This window comes from Pelecanus crispus, chromosome 14, assembly GCF_030463565.1.
Source record: "Pelecanus crispus isolate bPelCri1 chromosome 14, bPelCri1.pri, whole genome shotgun sequence".
Taxonomy (NCBI): Eukaryota; Metazoa; Chordata; class Aves; order Pelecaniformes; family Pelecanidae; genus Pelecanus; species Pelecanus crispus.
Window position 1 is genome coordinate 17,101,450 of NC_134656.1, and position 19,492 is coordinate 17,120,941.

Consider the following 19,492-nt stretch of genomic DNA (forward strand, 5'->3'; position numbering starts at 1 on the left):
TTCTGTAGCAACACGCTATAGTCTCATTTAGAAAGACGATCCTTGTATCAGTCCATTGGCAGGGGAATCCTGTCATGTAGAACGTGTATTAGAGTTTTTTCAGTGTTATCTACAGAACACATCCACTCAAAGCCATGGGGATGGCAGCACAAGAGTAAAAGGATCACACTGCTCTTTAATGAGACCTGCAGTGTGCACTAAGTCACTGCTCATTGTTTCTTTGCTCAGGTCCCAGTCAAGACTTACCTTCCCTTGATGCAAGCATTTCCTATCTTCACCAAGCATGTAAATTGCTGGTTTTCAGACTTAATTTATTCAGGTACTATAACTGGCACCAAGCGCCATTTTTGGCAGCCAAAACAGGTTACCGGTTCCCTGCTCTTTTAATTTGCCAAAGCAGGAGCTGAACACCGTGCTCCCACGTCCCATCTGAACAAACCAAACCCCGGCTTTCTTTGTGTAAGATCTCTCCGGGACCTCTTTCCCCATTCCCATCCCTTCCTCTGCAGCATATCCCACTGCCAGCTGAATCCTGCCTCCATGGGCTTCCAGCCTGAACCAGAAGTGGTGGAGGAGGTGCCTTTGCACAGCCCGTGTGCTTCACGCTGCAACAAGTTGCTTATGGCTGCATTAGCAAACAAGGTCTGTGGCTGCTAGCAAGAATAATAGTAGCACAGCTGTAGGTACAGTACTATTTAGGGATGGTGTTAAGTAAATAGAGGGCTGAGGACTTGACACCAGCTCTATGCATTTCAGGGAAGGGGGTGGTCATTGTGGATTAGCTCCAGCTGTGCCCTGTGATGCCTGTTTGCAGCTGCAGTATCCCAGATGCGCTCCAGAAGTGCATCTTCAAGTTTAGCTTTGTCCAAAAAGAATGCATTTCATGAACTTCAGTGTGAATCAAAGCACGGAAATTGCAAATGACGGAGCAGCTCTTCCAAAGCACACTCCTGAGCTGAACTGGAACACTAGTGTAGATGCACACATATTGCCTGGCTAACAAGGGGTCCGACCCTGTTGCTCCTACCACAGGCAATGTCTGGAAACCTTTGCTGCGTAGCGTTTGGGGAAAATTGACAGATCACTAACAGTAGCAGTATCACAGTTTGGGAATTTTATTTAAAAGAACTTTATTGTCTGCTAAGATACTGGGCACTGAAGAATGGAGGTGGATGAGAAATACACAGTATCATATAATATTTTTATCTGTTTCATGTAGACAGCTTTCCAAGAACAATTACCAACAGAGAATCCTCATGTAAAGGATTTCTGTGAGTAATATTTGATGTCTTTTATTAAAGTTCTGGAATAAAAGTAAAAAAAAATAGTTGCTAACAAAAATTGCATATGGCACAAAATATGACATTATGAGGATAAATCACCTTGAAGAAATATAATGATCCATTTGAAAAGCTTTAGAAAAGAGCTGTAAGAGTAAGTCTCAAGATCTTAAAACCAAAAGTCATTGCAGCAACAGACAGAAGGAACTGGTCGGTCTAGCTCATTAAGGAGAATTTAAAAAGCATCCTCATCAAGATCTGTAAATTATTAGATGTTGAGCCACTAGAGATAAGAAAAAAATGCTGAATCTAAAGCTGGACAAACTCAGACCATAGGTAAGACACAGACTTTAGCAGTGACAGGGCTTAATCATTGGAACAATTTGCTGTGCGTTATAGAGAATTTTCCATGGCTTGAAATCTGGAAAATGTGCTGTACCTGCACCAGAAACACGAGGCTCATCGCAGGGCTTGCAGGTGGAGGTTTCTGGCCTGGCACTTCAGGAAGTTGGGCTGTGGTACCTGAGTGGTACTTTCTGAACATAATGTCCATGGAGCCTGTTTTCACGAACCCCATCACAGAGCTGTGCTTGTGGGGGCATCATCTGAACGAGAGCACGGTCCCTCAGCACGGCTGTTCATCAGAGTTCCCAGGGTGTTCTGAAAGCAAGGATTGGTGGCTAAACTGTAATAAAGTAATTGCTTTCTAATTTCTAAATTCCCCTGCAGTTTCCCTTAGATTGTAGCATTGTTTTTCACACCCTAACTTTTTTCTGGTTTTGCTTTGGGTTTTGGGTTTTTTCTTGTTTGTTTTTTTTTCTTATGGTTTACTAAACATTTCTATTCAAGGGTTATTACCTTTCATTTCAGTTGGGAACGTGACTGGTGTGGCTCCTCCTTCCTTTTAGCTCCAGCCGCCTTGGGAAGACCTACAAAAACATACTGGCTCTTCTTCAGTTCTTATCGCTCATCTGTTTTGGGACATCTTTCACACGTGGATGCATCTCGTTCTGCTCCCCATTTCTAGGGAATGAGCTCTGCATAAGGAGTATGTAAATTCCTCACAATGCTGTTCATCCAGCCTGTTACCTTTTAAAACCTACGAGGGAAGCACAGAAAATCCAAATTTGTCCACATCGCTAAACATTTTTCTTTTCACTTCTAGGTCCTCCTGTTGAGCCCCTGGAGCCAACCAGGCCTTTACCGACTCTTCCTGTTCGCAGAATTCACTCCACTTCGGAAAGAAAACACGAGAGACAGCCAAGACCTCCTAGTCCTCCTCTGGGTGATAGGCCATCTCCTCCCGGCACGAAACCGAACATCTGTGATGGCAACTTTAACACCGTGGCTCTCTTCAGAGGAGAAATGTTTGTTTTCAAGGTACTAAGAATTCCTGCTTACCCATGAGTCTTTCTTTAGTTTTATTGCTGGAAAAGATTACTAGAAGTATAAGGTAGTGAGATTTGAAATGTCTGTGAAAATAGCTCTGTTCCTCTGAGGCTGATGAATGAGCAATATTAGAAGGAAATGTAAGCGGATTGGCTCGGTAATATTTGGAAACAGTGCCTGATGGGATTCACAAAATGCCCAGGCAGCCTGTGCACCAAAGTGTGAACTGGATGCGCTGGCAGAGAATTCAGACACCATCAAGCTCAGAGAGGAGCCACCCGTAAAGCCAGAAAGCAATACCAGGGATTAAGCCTCGTTGCCTCCAGAGACGGCATGCGTCAAACCCTGGGCTTCAGGGAGCGCTCAGCCAACCTGAAGCTCTTGGGGAGTTTGAGTCAACCTTGCTTGTAAACTACAGCCAGGGAGGAAGGAGAGGCTTTGCTCGATAACCCACACTTGAATATGGAAATCCATGGTCCCACTCCCAAAATAGTTGGAGCGTTCACTCTGCCCAGTGGGTGTGAATGTGGAGAGGGATATATTGAAGGTGATTACATGGACAAACCACAGCAGTTGCAGAAAATGCCTGAACTGAAAATAGTTGAAGGCTGGGACAGTATCTGGGAGAAGTCTCACAGGCTCTGTCCTGCTCTTACTCATCCCTGAGCATCCAGTCCGGCTTTTACTAATGAGCTCATCTCTAATGGGATATTAATAACTCCTTTGTGCCTTTGGACGTTGTGTGCTTCACACGGTCACCAGGCAGCGTTGAGGCTGTATGGCTCTCCTGGGGTCTGCCAGTTGAGCACCAGTCGTACCAGGACAAGTGTGACACCTCAGGGACGAGACACGCAGAGAGGTCACTCACAAATGACTTCATAACGCTTATAACTGTGGACTTGCTTCCCCCTGCTCCTTTTTCCTCTCCTTCTTCCCACCCTTTTTCACAGCACCAGCAATCAACTTCTCACCCTTTTGGCTGCCGTCTTCCCCACGAAGCGCTTCCCTCACTGGAGACAGTGTTGGGCTGGGTTGGAGCTGTCATCTGAACCAGGACTTCTGTCTTTAATGGTTACAGGGCCTAGGCAGGGATTAGTAATGCTTGATGCTGGACGCCAGCCTGATTTGACTGCAAGATAAAAATACTCAGTCTGAAGACGCTTCTGGTTTTCTCAGGATCGCTGGTTCTGGCGTTTGCGCAACAACCGAGTGCAGGAGGGATATCCCATGCAAATCGAGCAGTTCTGGAAAGGCCTCCCCGCAAAGATTGATGCAGCCTATGAGCGGTCTGACGGAAAATTCGTTTTCTTCAAAGGTACAGTACATTTCAGTACAAGCCTATCACACCTGCCTCACATCACACTCTTGTGGGATGAAGATGGTGCAAACAGGCAGACTGCATCCCAGTCCTTTTCCAAGGGGACTCTTCCAGCAGCCACTAATCCTTAAAATATAGTTTAGTGCGGGCTGGTCTTGCCAGGACAATCTCTGTATAAAGCTAATACTGATTAGTGGAAGTTGACTTCCATGTGATAACAAGAAATAGCTCCTGTTTCCCAGGGAGTCTCAGTCTCCTGCCTATCATCTCCTTGAACATGTTTCGGCAGGGCATTAGGCTCTCTCCAGGTATAGGGCACCCCCAAACCACATTTCTGGACAATTGTCTCCTTAAGAGACAAAATGACCAACCTTATGCTGGGGGCCACATTAGCACCTTGCACTGTGACAGTGTCTGAACAGGATCCTGTAACTTGAGAGCAAGTTGTAAGCAGGAAGAGTGGCTGAAACCATCAGCGTGCCCCCGTACAAAAACACAGTACATCTGAATTTGTGTCTGGAGCTTCAGTCCCTCAGCTCAATAAACTGTATTAAAACTTCAGAAGGCTCAGAGCAAGGCAACAGAAATGATCAAAAAGTATGGGCTGACCTCCTGCGAGGAGCTCCTCACCCTGAATGAGGGATGACAAAGACAGGGTATGAGAGAAGTCTTTGAAATCATGACTGGCCTAGAGAAGGTAAATGGGAAAGGGTGGTTTAACATCTCTTCCAAAACAAGAGCTGAGGAGCAGCAACTGAAGTCAGGAGGTTTCAGGTTCAAAATGAAGAGGAGGAGCAGCTTTTTCACATGATACAGTTAAGCCTGGAAGTCCTCAACATGCTGTGGTTCATTGTGGCTATTTTACATTTCTATCGATTCAGCTACTAACTAGGCAAATCTGTTTGTTGTTTGTGTCCCCATTCATCTCTAGGAGATAAATACTGGGTTTTTAAAGAAGTGACAGCAGAGCCAGGCTACCCACACAGTCTGGTGGAGCTGGGGAGCTGTCTGCCCCGGGAAGGCATCGACACAGCTCTGCGTTGGGAGCCGGTAGGCAAAACCTACTTCTTCAAAGGTGACAGGTACTGGAGGTACAACGAGGACAAGAGAGCAACGGATCCAGGATACCCGAAGCCCATTACTGTGTGGAGAGGAATCCCTCAGGCTCCGCAGGGAGCTTTTATCAGCAAAGAAGGCTGTATGTATCTGCAGTCATTACGCCTGTTAGATCGGTTAATAGTTTGTCTGCCTTGGGAGTTGGGTTGTTGGATGTGGGGTGTTTTGAATATTTCCTGAGAGAGGGATCGAGCCTCAGAAGTCCAAGGGTCCAACCTGCCTGATGTACTCTGAAGTTAGCCGTGCTCCAAGTAGGGGGTTGGACCTCCAGAGGCTCCTTCCAACACATTTCTTTCTCCAATTTGAAGATTTCTTCCTCTTCTTCCAGTTGGGGAAAGAACTAACAGAAGGGGCTTGTGCCATTGAGGCCGTGTTTAAATTTGGGGCTGCAGTGTGAGACAAGGGCTGGGCTAGGCTGGGGGACTGCAGTGGGAGCCAGCTGGAGGAGAGATGCAGGGGACCCAATGCTTTCACCACTGTTCCCTTCTCCTTTTTTCTTTTCTAATCACTCTCAAGTGATTAGAAAAGGAGTCATCGGGGAGATGAGGGGTACATCAGACAGCATAAACCATCAGACTGCTCCTTATCAAAGGCCAAATCTGGATTCTGTGGCAAAAGGACTCATTTTATTCAGCATCTGCTCCTTCAGGCTCGGTGAACAGAAACCTTAAGCGTCCTTCCAAACACTACCGCACCCAGGCATACACCGTCATTCTGCAGAGTACATTAATTGCTTGGTAACGACGGGCACATATTTACAGACACTTTAGTGACAAATAACTCACTGCGGAACACTTGCTTTAAAGTTGGGGAGGGGGATGTCATTCACAGCTTGTCTTGGCCAAGGGGAATAGCGCTCTGTGGCAACACCGCACCAACAAGCCGGGGGTATGGCTTCTTTAGATCCTAGCTCCAAAACCACCGTCACTTTTCAATGGTTTTGGGATGCCCTGGATGACTAGACTAGACTAGACTAGAATAGAATCGAATCATTAAGGTTGGAAAAGGCCTCTAAGATCATCTAGTCCAACCGTCAAAAAGAAATTTTTTTAAGCACGTCAGTGTATGCACTTTAATATAAACCATGTCACATTTCTGATGACTTCAGCATGTACAAGATAAAGTCTGATTAAAAATAAAAAAAAAAAAAAATTATTTTCCAGCGCAAGCTTCCCAACAGAGTGAGCATCACACAACTTTTAGAAATCCCCTTGTTCATCCCTGTGTTGCAGTTAGTTCTTAGCCCCCTCTTAGAAGGTTTTATTGGCCCAGGCAGCGCCCACCTCCAGCCTTTCAGGCTCTCTGCACGGCCTCACACAGGTGCAGCTTGTCAGCCGGAAATGGTGTGGTGAGAAACACTCTCTGTTTTGTCTCCTAGTTTACACCTACTTTTACAAAGGGAAGGAGTATTGGAAGTTCGATAACCAGAGGCTGAGTGTGGAGCCGGGCTACCCCAGGTCAATCCTCAAAGACTGGATGGGCTGTAACCAGAAGGATGTTGAACGAAGCAAAGACAGACGCCTCCCCCACGACGATGTGGATATTATGGTGACAATAAACGATGTGCCTAGCACTGTAAATGCAATTGCAGTTGTGATCCCTTGCATTTTGTCTCTGTGTATCCTTGTCTTGGTATACACGATCTTCCAGTTTAAAAACAAAGAGGTGCAGCAAAATGTTGTGTATTACAAAAGACCTGTCCAGGAATGGGTATGACACAGCCCGCTGCACTTTTCAACTCATTGATCTGATGAGGACTATGGAAAAAAAAAAAAAAAGAAAAAAAGAAAAAAAAAAAGCATTCAAAAGCCTACCAAACAAAACTACTTCAGTGACCTACAAGTTTTGGACAGCCTGGGACTGAAAGAAGCAGGAAAACTGGAAAAAATACAGGCAGCCTTGCAGTGTGGAGCCTCTTTCCTTCTTACTGCCTCAGTCGCGTGTCAGTCTCGGTGTGCCATCCTCCACAGGCTCACTCTGCTAACGTCAGTCTTCAAGACAGGTTTCAACTGAGCTGGGAAACTTCCTTCAGTTCCCTGCACCAGTGCTCCCTGTTAAACCCAGCATTCTCCAGTGTAGCTAAACCACCTCTGAACAGAACCATTTTTTTTAATAGCTGTCTCATAAAGTATTAAGATCATGAAACCTATGAACAGGAACAATTCAGTATCGTAAGCAGAAGACATTCTGATGCTGAACCATTCTAAAAGAGCTTCTTAGTTTATTACAAAATCCAGGGAATGACCTGGATACAATTTTCCAATACCTGCTGGTCAGATGTTTTGTACATTCATAAGTAATCAACGCTGCCACTCGGTACAGTGCATGAGGAACCACTGAGCACTCAAAGAGGTAAATGAGTGCGGAGCAGAAGCTCAAGGAGCACCAAACCAGACACCATAATGTTACCTGGCAACACCAAGCCCTAGGTTGGGACAATCTGAAGACAAAGTAATTGGGCCTAAAAAAAAAAAAAAAAAAAAAAAAGCAATCATGGGAATACATGTTTTTGTTTTGGGAGCCATTCATGAAAGAAATATTTAAATGTCATACGCTGTTGTTTTAAGCTCCCATTGGCAAGAAACAATGAAGCAATGGTTACCGATACACTGAAAAATATGTATAGATGTAGACTGCACTCTGCCCCTGTTAAAAAGATGGGAAAAGATGAATTGTTGTTATGTGGCATGTGTAACTAGATTGTGGAATTTGTATGTTGGGTTTCAGGAGAATGGAAATGTTTGTTTGGAGTGAGATCGTCATTATATTTTGCTGAAATAGTCAAGACACGGTAAGAATTAGGCCTGTTTATAAAACTAAATCCAATCCCTGTAGATGTTCCAAACATTGTATGCCTTCGAAATTTGTTTTTGTTCACTTCTTCACAGGCAAATATTTGGCAAGGACCAAAGGAAGCACGCCACACAGTAGAATGAGTTCATCACTAGCCACATTTGAGATATAAAAAAATCAGGTAAAGGCTAGATAAATATTGGAACTTTTGGCTAGTAACTTTTCACAAGTCTCTTCCTACAACAATAGCTGCTGTTTATCACTCTTACAGTTGTGAATGGTTTAGGAGGTGGTATCCTAACCACAAACTTAGTCCGTTTTGTTGTTGATGCTGATAGTTCTACCACATTAAATAAGAGTGGAAGAAGAGTCTCTTGCAATGCACTGTAATGGCTCAGTCCAGCCCCGTGCAGAAGTGCCATTCACCTAAGTGTACGCGCTGCTTTGCACGCTCCCTGTAAGGAACGGGTGAGCAGCACGAGCTCTCTGCCTATAACTGGATTTGATTCAGTGCAATGGAAGGGCGATGCACGGAATGTCCGGTTAGTATAGAAAAAGTACAGCTTTATAATGTCAGCTATAAAAAAAAAAAAAAAAATCATCCAAGGGTGACAAACATGCTAAAAATATTCCTAATTACAATGATGAGAAGAAGAAGCAGGAAGGTTGTTAGCATTCTGAATTTCTAACTAGTGCTCAAATATTGCTATGGTGAAGCAGGATCGACAAATAGCTATTTCTAGTGAAGCCCACTAGGACTGCATAACACGTGGTCTCAAACTGTATTTTGTCCTTCATAATTGATTTCCATAGCCAAGCTGTTTATTGTGTTTAAACATTAAAAAAAAAAATATTACAAACATATTACAAAATAAGTGAGAAGCTAGTAGATGCAAAACTTTGAATTTTAGTGAAAATATGTGATAATGTCTCATGATGGGTGAAGGAGTGCAAAGGACCAAATGAAATCGGAGCGACTAATTATAGACACCCCACACACGCTACTCCGTACGTTGCTCTGTGTACTATGTATGTGGTAGAATGCACACTATGAATGCCACAGCCACACGGCACATCGAACTCATCTGTACGCTGCCAACTCTTCTGGGGCTGTGACAGCCCAAACCTTTGAGCAACTTCCAACAGCCATCATTAAAAAAAAAAAAAAAAAAAAAAAAAATTTACAACTTAGAGAAACGTCTGGTTTTGTTTGTATTCTTTTCCTCCTGCCCAAAGGTAGATTCCTTGGTCTGTTCAGAACCGTGTAGTGAGTAACAAGGTGTACAGGCAGCACAGCGCCGGGGGCTGCGGCAAGCTGAGCCGCTTCCGCAGGCAGCTGGGTATTGCCTCACGGAGCCGGGCACCCCGCTGCAAGGCGGCATGCCGCCTGCCCTACCTTGCCGAAATTCAGCCTTCCTCAAAGAACTGCTTCTTCAAGGAACCAGAGAAATAGTTTGGTGCCTTTTCGAACTGCTTCGTAACTGGCTCCCGCTGCAGATGTTTCGTATTTGAGCTTCCCAGGGGTGCACGTATTTGCGTAGGTGTTCCGGGGGCCGAGACGCAGCCCTTTACGGTTACGCGTTGGCACCGGGGCCTGGGGCGGGCAGGCGAGCGGTTGAGCCACTTCCCCTGAGCACAGGCCCACTCATGCTGCTGTCACCTCTCTTTTGGTAAGATTAGCACCTGGGCAGCCCTGGGGTGACCGGGATCCGGGCACAAACATCGGTATTTGTGTAAGGGAGAGCTCCTTAACTTCCCCACAGCTGGGGATCCTGTGTTACGCTACCAACACCTCTGCAGCAGAGCACCGACTCCACCTGCCTCCCGCCAGCGTGGCCAAAGCACCTCCGCGGGCAGGCGGCCACGCTCCAGCTCCTGCCCAGAACTGCAGCACCGGGACGCGTTACCGCCAGAGGGGAGCGGGGACCAGCGCAGCTTGCTCAGCTCTAAGCCCACATGCGAGGGGCTCTTCCAGGCGTGCTCCTGGCGTGACACGCAGCCCTGCAGCGCCGGCCACGTGTGCAGCCCCAGGGGAGTCCTGGCACACGCTGACCTTGAGCGCAGCAGTTGCAGCCCACTACACACGCTGTACTGCACTCAACAGTCCACATTTCCCCCCCTCCCCCAGTTTCTGATTACTTCAAATCATTCCATCACCACTGAAGTAAGCTCATTTTTGCAGTATGTTAGAAATGTGCTGGGATACACAATCACTGCAGCCAGAACAGAGGTGGTCCTCCACTGTGAGAGGGATTAGTTGTTCCTGACTTACAATTAGTCATTAAACCTCAAGGGGATCTTCCATCTCACACCATGAGGACTCAAGTTTTTAAAAACCTCTGTGAAGGATCCTGATGAAAATTTTTGGACGTTAAAAGCACGCTGTGGCAGCCAAAGCTACACACCCTATGACTTCTTCACTAAACCTCGAGTTGCAAGACATTCGTTCCTCCCTCAAAACCTCTGGACAACTCTTCTCCATCCTGTCACGCTCATCCCAGGGCTCAATTCCAACCCTTCTCAGTATCAGACTTATCTGTCCAGCACAGTTGGAATCAGCTGTAGTCCCTCAGATCATTCCTGCAACCCTTCCCAATACCTGGCATCACGTGTTGCCTTCCACTGCCTGACAGCAACGCTGGTACACGGCAGCGGTACGTAAACCCACAGCTTCATAGCGCAGCAATTTTGTTTTTAAGAATCCTGAGAACTCGCGGTAGCAACACCCAGCACGGGGGACACACGACTTGATTTTATTGACTATTCCTTAACACCTTCTTTTGGCATCACCACTGGAGAGTGCCGCCTTTGAGATAAAGCACGTAAAAAGGGTCAGTCAGGTGTTGCACCGCGCTTTAAGGGCCTCAAGCTGTGCAATGCCCAGGCCTGCCACTTGTAATTCTGCCGTCCCGTAACCCTTCACCTGAGCTGCTGTTCCACGCTGTTCTTCTCACGGTCTCATCCTCAGGGCCCTGCACCTGCAAGCTCTGACACCACCAGGCAGGCTTCTCATGGGACGTAATCGGCAATAGCACGAGAATCAAACTCCTCCTTTCCCCTGGCTTCTTTTGGAGTTTTTAGTTTACAGAAGAACCAAAATTTAATGAACAAAGTAGATAGGCATTACACAAAAATATGTTATTTGCAGAAAAGCTTAGCAACCGCTGCGCAACACTTGCATCTAATCTACACCAAGTACTCAAAGATGCATCACGGATTTACAGATAACGATGCTTTGTTTGGGCTTTCTTTTCCTAATTAACTCCCACCATTCAGTTTGCTTTTTCGACTGTTACCGAAGACTGAGCACACGTCTTTGTTCGACCACGTACCTTCAGGCCAAGCATTTGCTCTTGTGCTGCTCAGAGTTCATCACTGCGGGTGTGAAGTTTGGATTCTTAACCACCGCATGCTTCACTTCACATTCAGCCGCACTGAATTTACCTGTCAACCCATGAGTCAGTCCCCATCCTTACTAGTCAGAATAAGGCAGTACTGGCAAACTTCCCTGCACTAACCCGCTGCCTTTCCTAAACAGGGCACAGTAACGCTGAACTTTGCGGCTCCCAGCAGAGCTCCCCGTGAAACTCCTGGAAAATCTAACATTTACTCTGACTTCCCCCCCCCAAGCATGTAAAAGGGCTTCCCTCTCATTTCATGGGATCATTGGCCCACAGTCCTTAAAAGTCTTTGGCACAAGAACCTGCCAAATGCCTTTCGAAAATACAAGTAACATTACAACAGCCCTTCTCCACATCCCTGTGGACTCCTTTAAAAGAACTCCACATGTAAGACGTGACTTGCCATTAAAACACCAAGTTTATGCTCTCTCATGATATCATGCATCCATGTTTCTATTAATTCCATTCTTTAATATCGTTTCTGGTTTCCTTCTACATAGGTCCGTCTTACTAGTTCAGAATTCCCACAAACCCTTGTTTAGAGCAGGTATCACGTTTGCCACCTCGCAGTTCCCAGGCTTCAACGCAGCTTTTGCAAGAGGTCACACACCCCAGTCAGCAATGCCCTATGCTGCTGCCTGTCTCTGATCCTCTTCGGCGTATCACAACCCCAACACTGTACCAGTATCTTTCCTATTTAAGGATTTGGATTACACAGAGACTGGATTATTTTTCTTGTTTACCTCTAAGCAATTTTTAACATGTAACACAGATCAAGATCACCAATATAAACCAGGATTCCTGCCTATCAATCAGAATGAAAAAAAGAAAACGAATTACAAAGGTTTCAGAGAAAACTTCAGCCTTACTCATTTCACACTTGACGAATACGTGCTAACACCGACAGCAATGTTCAGACTCTTTGCCATTTACACGTAAGAACAGAGCCCTGTAGGGCGGCCAAAGGAAAGCAGCTTCTCGCTCTAAATACCGAGACATGTTAAGAGGAGGAGACCTGGAGTCAGTGCCAAGAAAGGTAGTCCACTGTATCAAAGGGGCCATAAACACCAAAAATCATTAGCCGTAGTAGCAAGGAGCCACGAGCCTGGAAATGGCAGCCCCTGGCTCAGTTACCGTTCTGGACAGACCAGATGGCAGGACTGCTATGATCGGAGACGATCCTATGGCAACCTACCTTCCCTAAACATCCAGACATTAAAACAAAAGTGGGAGTTTACTTAATTTTCTACAACACGTGAAGCACCAGGGCCAAAAAAGAGCTCTGCCCACACTGCCTTCAGGACAGCACTTCTCAAGAGAACCCAGCTGAGGGTAACGCAGCCATGTGGAAGCAAGCAAGGAGCTTCCACACACCCTTAGGACGGGAAGCGGAGGCATTTCTATCCCTTCGGCACACCTTTAGCGGGCAAGCAGAAGACAAGCAACTGAGATGAGAGATCAGCGAGCAACAGCTCTCTTTAGAGGCAAGTTACTATCTTCTACCTGAAAGCAGCATCTACAGCTCCTTTTTGTCATCACCACTCCATGGCAAGGGCAGAGCTCTTAATTAGCAAGCTCCCAAATCTGTAATGTCTGACTGAACGGCGTAACCGGTTAGAACCTTTGTCTCCAAGATAACTCAAGATGAGGTGGTTTAAATCTTTTTTGATTTGCTGACTTCTAAGAGTTTCCCAGCAGAGGTGGCTAACTCCTGTAGAGCAACTTTAAGCCCACTGGCAATCGCATGCTTTTCTAGGCTCTCTCTTGCAGGCGCCTCAGCAGCAGCACACATGCCACCGGGCATCTATGGACAACAGATCGAACCCCGCTGTTCCAGTGGCAGTCACACGCTGCTGCTGTCAGAAGCCCCTGGACTGACTTTGAGAAACTCCAGTTTTAATCAGAGCTGATCACTTCAGAATCACCAGCCCTGTGGGAATAGCTGCAAGTCATGGCAAGAGAGCAGGTGATGACTTCTCAATTATTTTGTGGCAAGTAAACTACTATATTTTTGGTACTGGACATGCAAGGGGCTCCTAAGTCTACCTACAGCAGAAACACCACTCTTTAGCAAGAGTGTGGAAAGAGAGGGCAGTGCCATGGATATGCTGAAACGGCTTGCTGTGCAGCAGAACACCAATGCGTTATTTAAGGCAAAATAATCTCTAGTGATCAGCATCCAAGAGCCACAAGAGTAAATACTGTGGGCTAATTTGAGGGGCTCAGTCAGCATCACAAAACCAGAAAGCACAGCTGAAGAACTGGAAAATGTCAGCAAAGGGATAGAGAGCATTCCTTATTTGTAACTTATTATGTTATTTGTCAGTTTTTGTAATAATACTTAGTTTACAAAACACTACAAAAAGTTGGTTTTGTAGCCTCTTCCTCGGACTAGGCCTGCAGAAACAACATCAGAAGGTCGAGATGTCTGTAATCCGAAGTGCAGCTTGACGCTTCACTCCTTAGGAGCTTTCTGGAAAGTAGGAACCAACGCTGCTCATGTCAAGCTAAAAAGACAAAACAGAAAGGAGATTTAGCAGGCGAGTGCCAGAGAGTGCGGAAGGCATTTCAAAACAGCAGTACAGTCAGTTCTCAACCTCCAATTACAAGGCCCAGTAGAAATTTCCCCTCCTAGAACGTAAGGGTCTATGAAAAGAAGGAAGCAGGCCTAGCGGCTAACAGCCAGCCATAAGAACAGGCTCGTCAAGCTGGCAAAGGCAAAATGTACGCTCAGCCTGGTCTAGGCAGTTCTCAAAAGCTCAGAGCAGGTTTAATTATGGCTCTGTTGTGCTCAGGGACACCGAGCCTTTACACAGGAACTGTGAAGGGGCAGCAAAGAACTCTTTCAAAGGGTTCTTCATTCAAGGATTTCCTGTGTCTTTCCTTATGCCATAAACCATTCCCATGCATTCTTACAATAACTGAGAACTCAGCCACTACGTTACAATGGCCTAGGTAGCTCAAGAACACACCTCAGGCACCACAGCAATGATTGTACGAGTTGTGATCAGATGAAAGCCCAAATGAAGTTCCATAGGACATTCATCTATGCGTACGCCTAAACCGTGTAAAAAAATTTGCATGCATTACTGAATGGGGAAGGTCCTACATCACTACTGTTCCAGGCAGAAAACAAGAAAGCCTGTCTCCTGTTAACAGGTAACTTGGACAAAGCCTTTGACCAAAAGGCTTAAAAAAATTAAAAAGATTTAAGGCAGCAGCAGACAAGCTCCAAAGTCTTTTTGGCTCCGGAAAGGGTTGTAGCAGGCATTTGAAATAATAATTTTATGGGTTACAACAATCAAAAGCCAAGGTGTCAAGCAAAGTCACTGGCATTTTAACTTTTAAAACAAGATTTGTTTAAAAACATCCATTCGTGTCATAGCTAAGCACTGAACAGCTAGGGAAAAAAAAGTATCTGAAAGTTGCAAGGGATACTATTTCTCACAAAAAGTATTATAACTGCAACAAAACCCTTACACCTTCCATACAGGACTAAGCAGGCTCATCAGCTACAAGGAAACAAACCCTTCTGCAACGAGTTAATTGTTGTCAGTAACCCAACAAAAGCAAAGAGGAAGTAAAAAACATAAAATTAAAAAAAAAAGAAAAAAAAAGAAAAGATAAAATGTGAAAACAGCTAGTTTTATAGTAAAATCTTGCCTGGTTTGATTATACACAGACCTGGCTCTTCCTTACCTGTCAATCAAGGAATCTCTCATGCTGGTAGCAATGGTGCTGGGCTGAGCTTCATTCAGCCTGAAGATACTCTCGATGACGGAGAGCTCGGTGCTGGTGGTATCCAGCCCACAGAAGGCACACCAGTCATTTACAACCATTCCTGCTGCAATGACCTCGCTGCCACGATTCACCGTTCCGGCCTAGCAAAAACAAAGTGGCAAGAGTTAACAGGGTACGCTGACAGCAACACCTTTCATTACGCGTCCTTATTACAAGTCCTTAGAGGAGGGTCTCAGCTCATGCTCCTGAAAAGATTAAAACTTCTGCCACCAGCAAAGTTACACGTATTTCAGATAAAAAGATTAACGGTCAGCCTTTAATCTCTGGAGAGAAAATTGCGTGACATTCAGTGAAATGAAATCTAACAAGTAGGAAGCGTAAAGGCATAGCACTCGTGACGCTCACAAATCCAATTGAGCAGGCACAGGATTTTATTACTGAATTTTTTTAAACACTGCCTCTGGCCAAACCACAGACAATCTCACATTCTGTATGAATCACTCAGCACAGCTTGCATAATCCCAGCAACGTTTCAGAAGCAAACTGAAGGTGCTAAGCAGCTTATTCAGAGTCGGAGACAGGGCGAATGTCTCAGAAGATTTGCCCCATTCAAGTCTTCTCATCTCCCACTTGGAACAGCTCTGCAGAGAAAACAGTAGCCAGGAGCCTGTGAGATGTAGAAATGTTAAAACTGAGAACTGGGTTGGAAGGGAGCGGCAAGAGAAAACACAAACCCACAAACGCCTTACCACAAGTGGGACCTGGAGCAACGAAGACAGTTCATCCTGATCATCAACTGAAGTTTTGGGGTGCACAATTCCTCCTTGGTTACTAAAAACACAGTAACTTCCTACCAGCACCTGATCTGCTACCGTTTGTCTGAAAACCTCAACTTTCAGTACGTCTGCCAAGATCTCTTCTGTCTCCTGCAAACAGAAAGAGAGCATAAAGTCCTCAGCAAAACGGTATCGTAGAATCTGAAGTCAAGCTATTCCTGCACGCAGCCATCAGCTGGGATCCTCCCCTTTGAAAGCCTGCCCACGCTTTCACAGCCCACTGCAAGCCAATCGTTACGAAATGCTTACTCAGCCTCTATACTCCAGATGTTTCCAGTTACCTGTGCACACCGAGCTGGGCCACCATCACTAAACACAACACCGTGCCTTCACTGAGAAGTGCTCTCCTCCCCTCTTTCCGGAGGGTGTTGGCAGTACGTCAGTTGTCTCAGCACCTGTTCTCCAGGCATTCCCTGCGAACCAGACCGCTGGGACAAAATCGTCTTACCCTTCTCTGTAACTCTAAGAACCAACTTCCCCTCCAGGTTTTCACTGTGAATTATTCTGATTTCTCCCTCTCCAGCCATCTTACCCTACTTTCTACAGTTATTTAAAACATAATATGCTGCAAAGACCATTACCTTCCCCCCACCCTCTTTTTTTTTTTTTCTTCGCACTCCTAACACCAAGTCCCATTTCTTCACCACCTTCAGGACAAACCAAAATCAAACACTCTAAGGACCTTCACTACCTGTAGCCACACACCACCTCTCTCTAATGCTATCAAGACATCAGTTCTAAAACATAAAGTAGCAGCAACTTTGTCTCCTCCTTCAACTGTTACAAATTTCAGCTGGCTCAGCAGTAGCTTGTAACTACTGCTGTAGGCCTGGCTAAACTCTTCTTTATGCTCTCTTCATCAGACACATGCAGCCTCTCTTTTATTCATTCAATTTTACATATGCAAAGCAAATTGCACCCGACAACAGACTTCCATATCCCACTCCTTCCCTTCTACAAAGAGCGTTCACTACGGCATGCTGAACGAGAGGGCACACGCTATGCTTGGGGCAGGGTCCACATCCACAAATAAAGGTAAATACAGGAAAAGAGGCAGATCAACTGAAACCAAGTCAGAAGGCCAAGATCCAATCTGGAGACTTCTCTCTTGAGAAGGAAACACAAGGCAGCACAGCCTCCTACGTGACATTAGCTCAGCTGTCAGCACAGGTCTGCCGATCCTCGTGCCACACACAGCAATCCTCAACAACTACAAACCCGAACTGCAGCTTGGCAATCATTTCACATGCATCCGCTATGAATTTAAAAGCCTTATAGAGCCATATACCCTGTCAAGATCTGGATGAACAAGAGCTACGTAGTCATTGCAGGTAGTGACATTGCCCAGTGCCGAGAGACGCTCCTCTACTCGTTGAATTCGTACAGAATCTGGAAGACTATTGCGGATATGTTGAAGCTCTTGGTCTGTTGTACTGCTTGGGACCAACAGTCCATGTCTGTTTCCTAAAATGACACCAAAAAAAAAAAAAAAAAAGAAAAACCAATGTTTCCACGGGGCTTCCTGCTTCCCTGATGTTCCTGTAATGGCTCGAATTGCCCTTGCCCTATCCACTCCTCCCAAGCCCAGAATTCAGCCCAAAAGAAGTAGTGTTACCATTTAATAACACAGCATCGCAGATAAGGGAAAACCAGGAGGAAGCACAGACTTATCTCAGAGTAGAAATGGGTGAACGGCACTGTCTTTAATCACTCTTCCTTTTCAACAGAACTCAAGGAAGCCCAAGGTTCTCAATGAAACACTTGGACTAGGAATTTCCCCTACGGATGCCAACTGCCCCACGAAACGTACAGACGCTGCTTGTTTGTATCACTTTACCGAGGCAATGCAGTAAGATAAGACGGGCAAAGATGTTCTTTTCACAGGAACAAGACTCAAGCGAGAGGTTCATCTGACTGAGCAGGGTCTCGCTAGCCAGAGACAGACAAAAGGCTTTTCTTTGACTTTCACATCTGTTAGTGCCTTCCCCCGCCCTGGGCTCTGCCCCTCCAGTGCTGGCACTGAACCATTCACCTCAAGGAAAACGAAACTTCCCCCAGTTTAGCAGAAAGTAGGCTTCCACGTGTCTTTAGCCCCTCTTCAAGGCCCGAGAGGCAAACACTCCCGCCCCCCCAGCTCTCTGTTACTGGGCGAGCCTTGTTTTTTCGATTTTCGCTCCCCCTCTTCGCACACTTGAAGCATTAAAGTCAAAACTCTGAGAAAGAGGGGTGCAGCCCCTTGGGCTCCCCGCCGCAGTCAAACCCACAGCCCGTCACGGTGCGCACCCACCGAATAGGGGGCTGCTTCCCTGTGTCCACCGGGGCCCCTCCAGGGCTCTCCTCGCCCCGAGGCCCGGCCGGGCGGGCGCCCCGGGGGCGAAGGGCCGCCCCGCCACCTACCCACACACATTCTGCCGATGATGCGGCAGCCGGCGATGGAGGCGTGCACCACCGGGATGGTCCCGAAGAGCTCCCCCTCGAAGACGCTGCAAGGAGAAAGCACCGTCAGGGCACTGCCGCGGGGCCCGCCGAGGCGGCGGCCGGGCCCGCGGGGCTCCCTCACCTGTAGAAGTTCTCGGAGCCGCCGATGGCCACGAGGCAGTAGGCGTTGGTGAGCTTGGCGAAGCAGCCCAGCTCGTTGTTGTTCTCGAAGCTGGCGCGGACAGCCATGGCCGGGCGCTGCGGCGGGGACGGGCCGGGCCGGGCCGGGTCGGGCAGGCAACGGGGGCCGCAGCCTCTGCCGCACGCACGCGGCGCCACCGCTTCCGCTTCCGGCGGCGGCAGAGCGGAAGGCGTGGGGCAGAGCGGCCTCCGCCGCGCCTGGCGGGGACAGCGCCCCCAGCGGCGCGGAGGGCCCGCCGCCGCCACGCCGGGCGGGGTCCGCCCCACAGCAGCGACCGGTCGCGGCAGCCCCCGGGGTCCGCCCCGCTGCAGGCGCGTGCCCGGCGTGCCGGCCGCCAGCCAGGTGCCACCCGTGTGGGGGGGGGTGGGGCCACCCGCGGCCAGGCAGCGCCCGTGCCAGCCGCCACCTGCGCCGAGACTGGACCCGTGTGCGGGCACCGCCCGTGGGGGGGCACCGCCCGTGTACAGACCCCATCCGTGTGGTGACCCACCCATGGGGTGACCCCACTCGTGTACAGACACCATCCGTGTACAGACACCATCTGTGTACAGGCACCATCCGTGTACAGGCACCATCCGTGTGGTGACCCACCCATGGGGTGACCCCACTCGTGTACAGACACCATCCGTGTACAGGCACCATCCGTGTACAGACCCCATCCGTGTACAGACCCCATCCGTGTACAGACACCATCTGTGTACAGACCCCATCCGTGTGGTGACCCACCCATGGGGTGACCCCACTCGTGTACAGGCACCATCCGTGTACAGACCCCATCCGTGTACAGGCACCATCCGTGTGGTGACCCACCCATGGGGTGACCCCACTCGTGTACAGACACCATCCGTGTACAGGCACCATCCGTGTACAGACCCCATCCGTGTACAGACCCCATCCGTGTGGTGACCCACCCATGGGGTGACCCCACTCGTGTACAGACACCATCCGTGTACAGGCACCATCCGTGTACAGACCCCATCCGTGTACAGGCACCATCC

General features: G+C 47.5%; 2 protein-coding genes across 2 annotated transcripts in view; one reads left to right on the top strand and one right to left on the bottom strand.

Annotated features, from left to right (window-relative positions):
* Nucleotides 1-6,819, top strand: part of MMP24 (matrix metallopeptidase 24) — a 44,267-nt gene extending 37,448 nt beyond the window's left edge. Inside the window, exons 6-9 of the mRNA XM_075720949.1 lie at nucleotides 2,446-2,660; nucleotides 3,846-3,984; nucleotides 4,919-5,185; nucleotides 6,482-6,819. Of these exons, the coding sequence (XP_075577064.1) occupies nucleotides 2,446-2,660; nucleotides 3,846-3,984; nucleotides 4,919-5,185; nucleotides 6,482-6,819 (959 nt within the window). The remainder of the gene's footprint in view (nucleotides 1-2,445; nucleotides 2,661-3,845; nucleotides 3,985-4,918; nucleotides 5,186-6,481) is intronic.
* Nucleotides 6,820-12,921: 6,102 nt separating this feature from the next.
* On the bottom strand, nucleotides 12,922-18,541 carry EIF6 (eukaryotic translation initiation factor 6). The gene is made up of 6 exons (XM_075721114.1): nucleotides 18,435-18,541; nucleotides 18,272-18,357; nucleotides 17,163-17,338; nucleotides 15,788-15,964; nucleotides 14,997-15,178; nucleotides 12,922-13,804 (listed from the first exon to the last, which is right to left on the bottom strand). The coding sequence occupies exons 1-6, from the start codon at nucleotides 18,539-18,541 to the stop codon at nucleotides 13,795-13,797; spliced, it is 738 nt and encodes a 245-aa protein (XP_075577229.1). The 3' UTR covers nucleotides 12,922-13,794.
* Between the last annotated feature and the right edge of the window lie 951 nt (nucleotides 18,542-19,492).

Excerpts from the sequence above, each read along its gene's own strand:
- EIF6 (XM_075721114.1), bottom strand. The coding sequence starts at position 18,541 with ATGGCTGTCCGCGCCAGCTTCGAGAACAACAACGAGCTGGGCTGCTTC. Across the intron at positions 17,339-18,271 it reads CATCGGCAGAATGTGTGTGG|GAAACAGACATGGACTGTTG; the intron begins GTAGGTGGCGGG and ends GTGTCATTTTAG. Across the intron at positions 15,965-17,162 it reads TTCATCCAGATCTTGACAGG|GAGACAGAAGAGATCTTGGC; the intron begins GTATATGGCTCT and ends TTCTGTTTGCAG.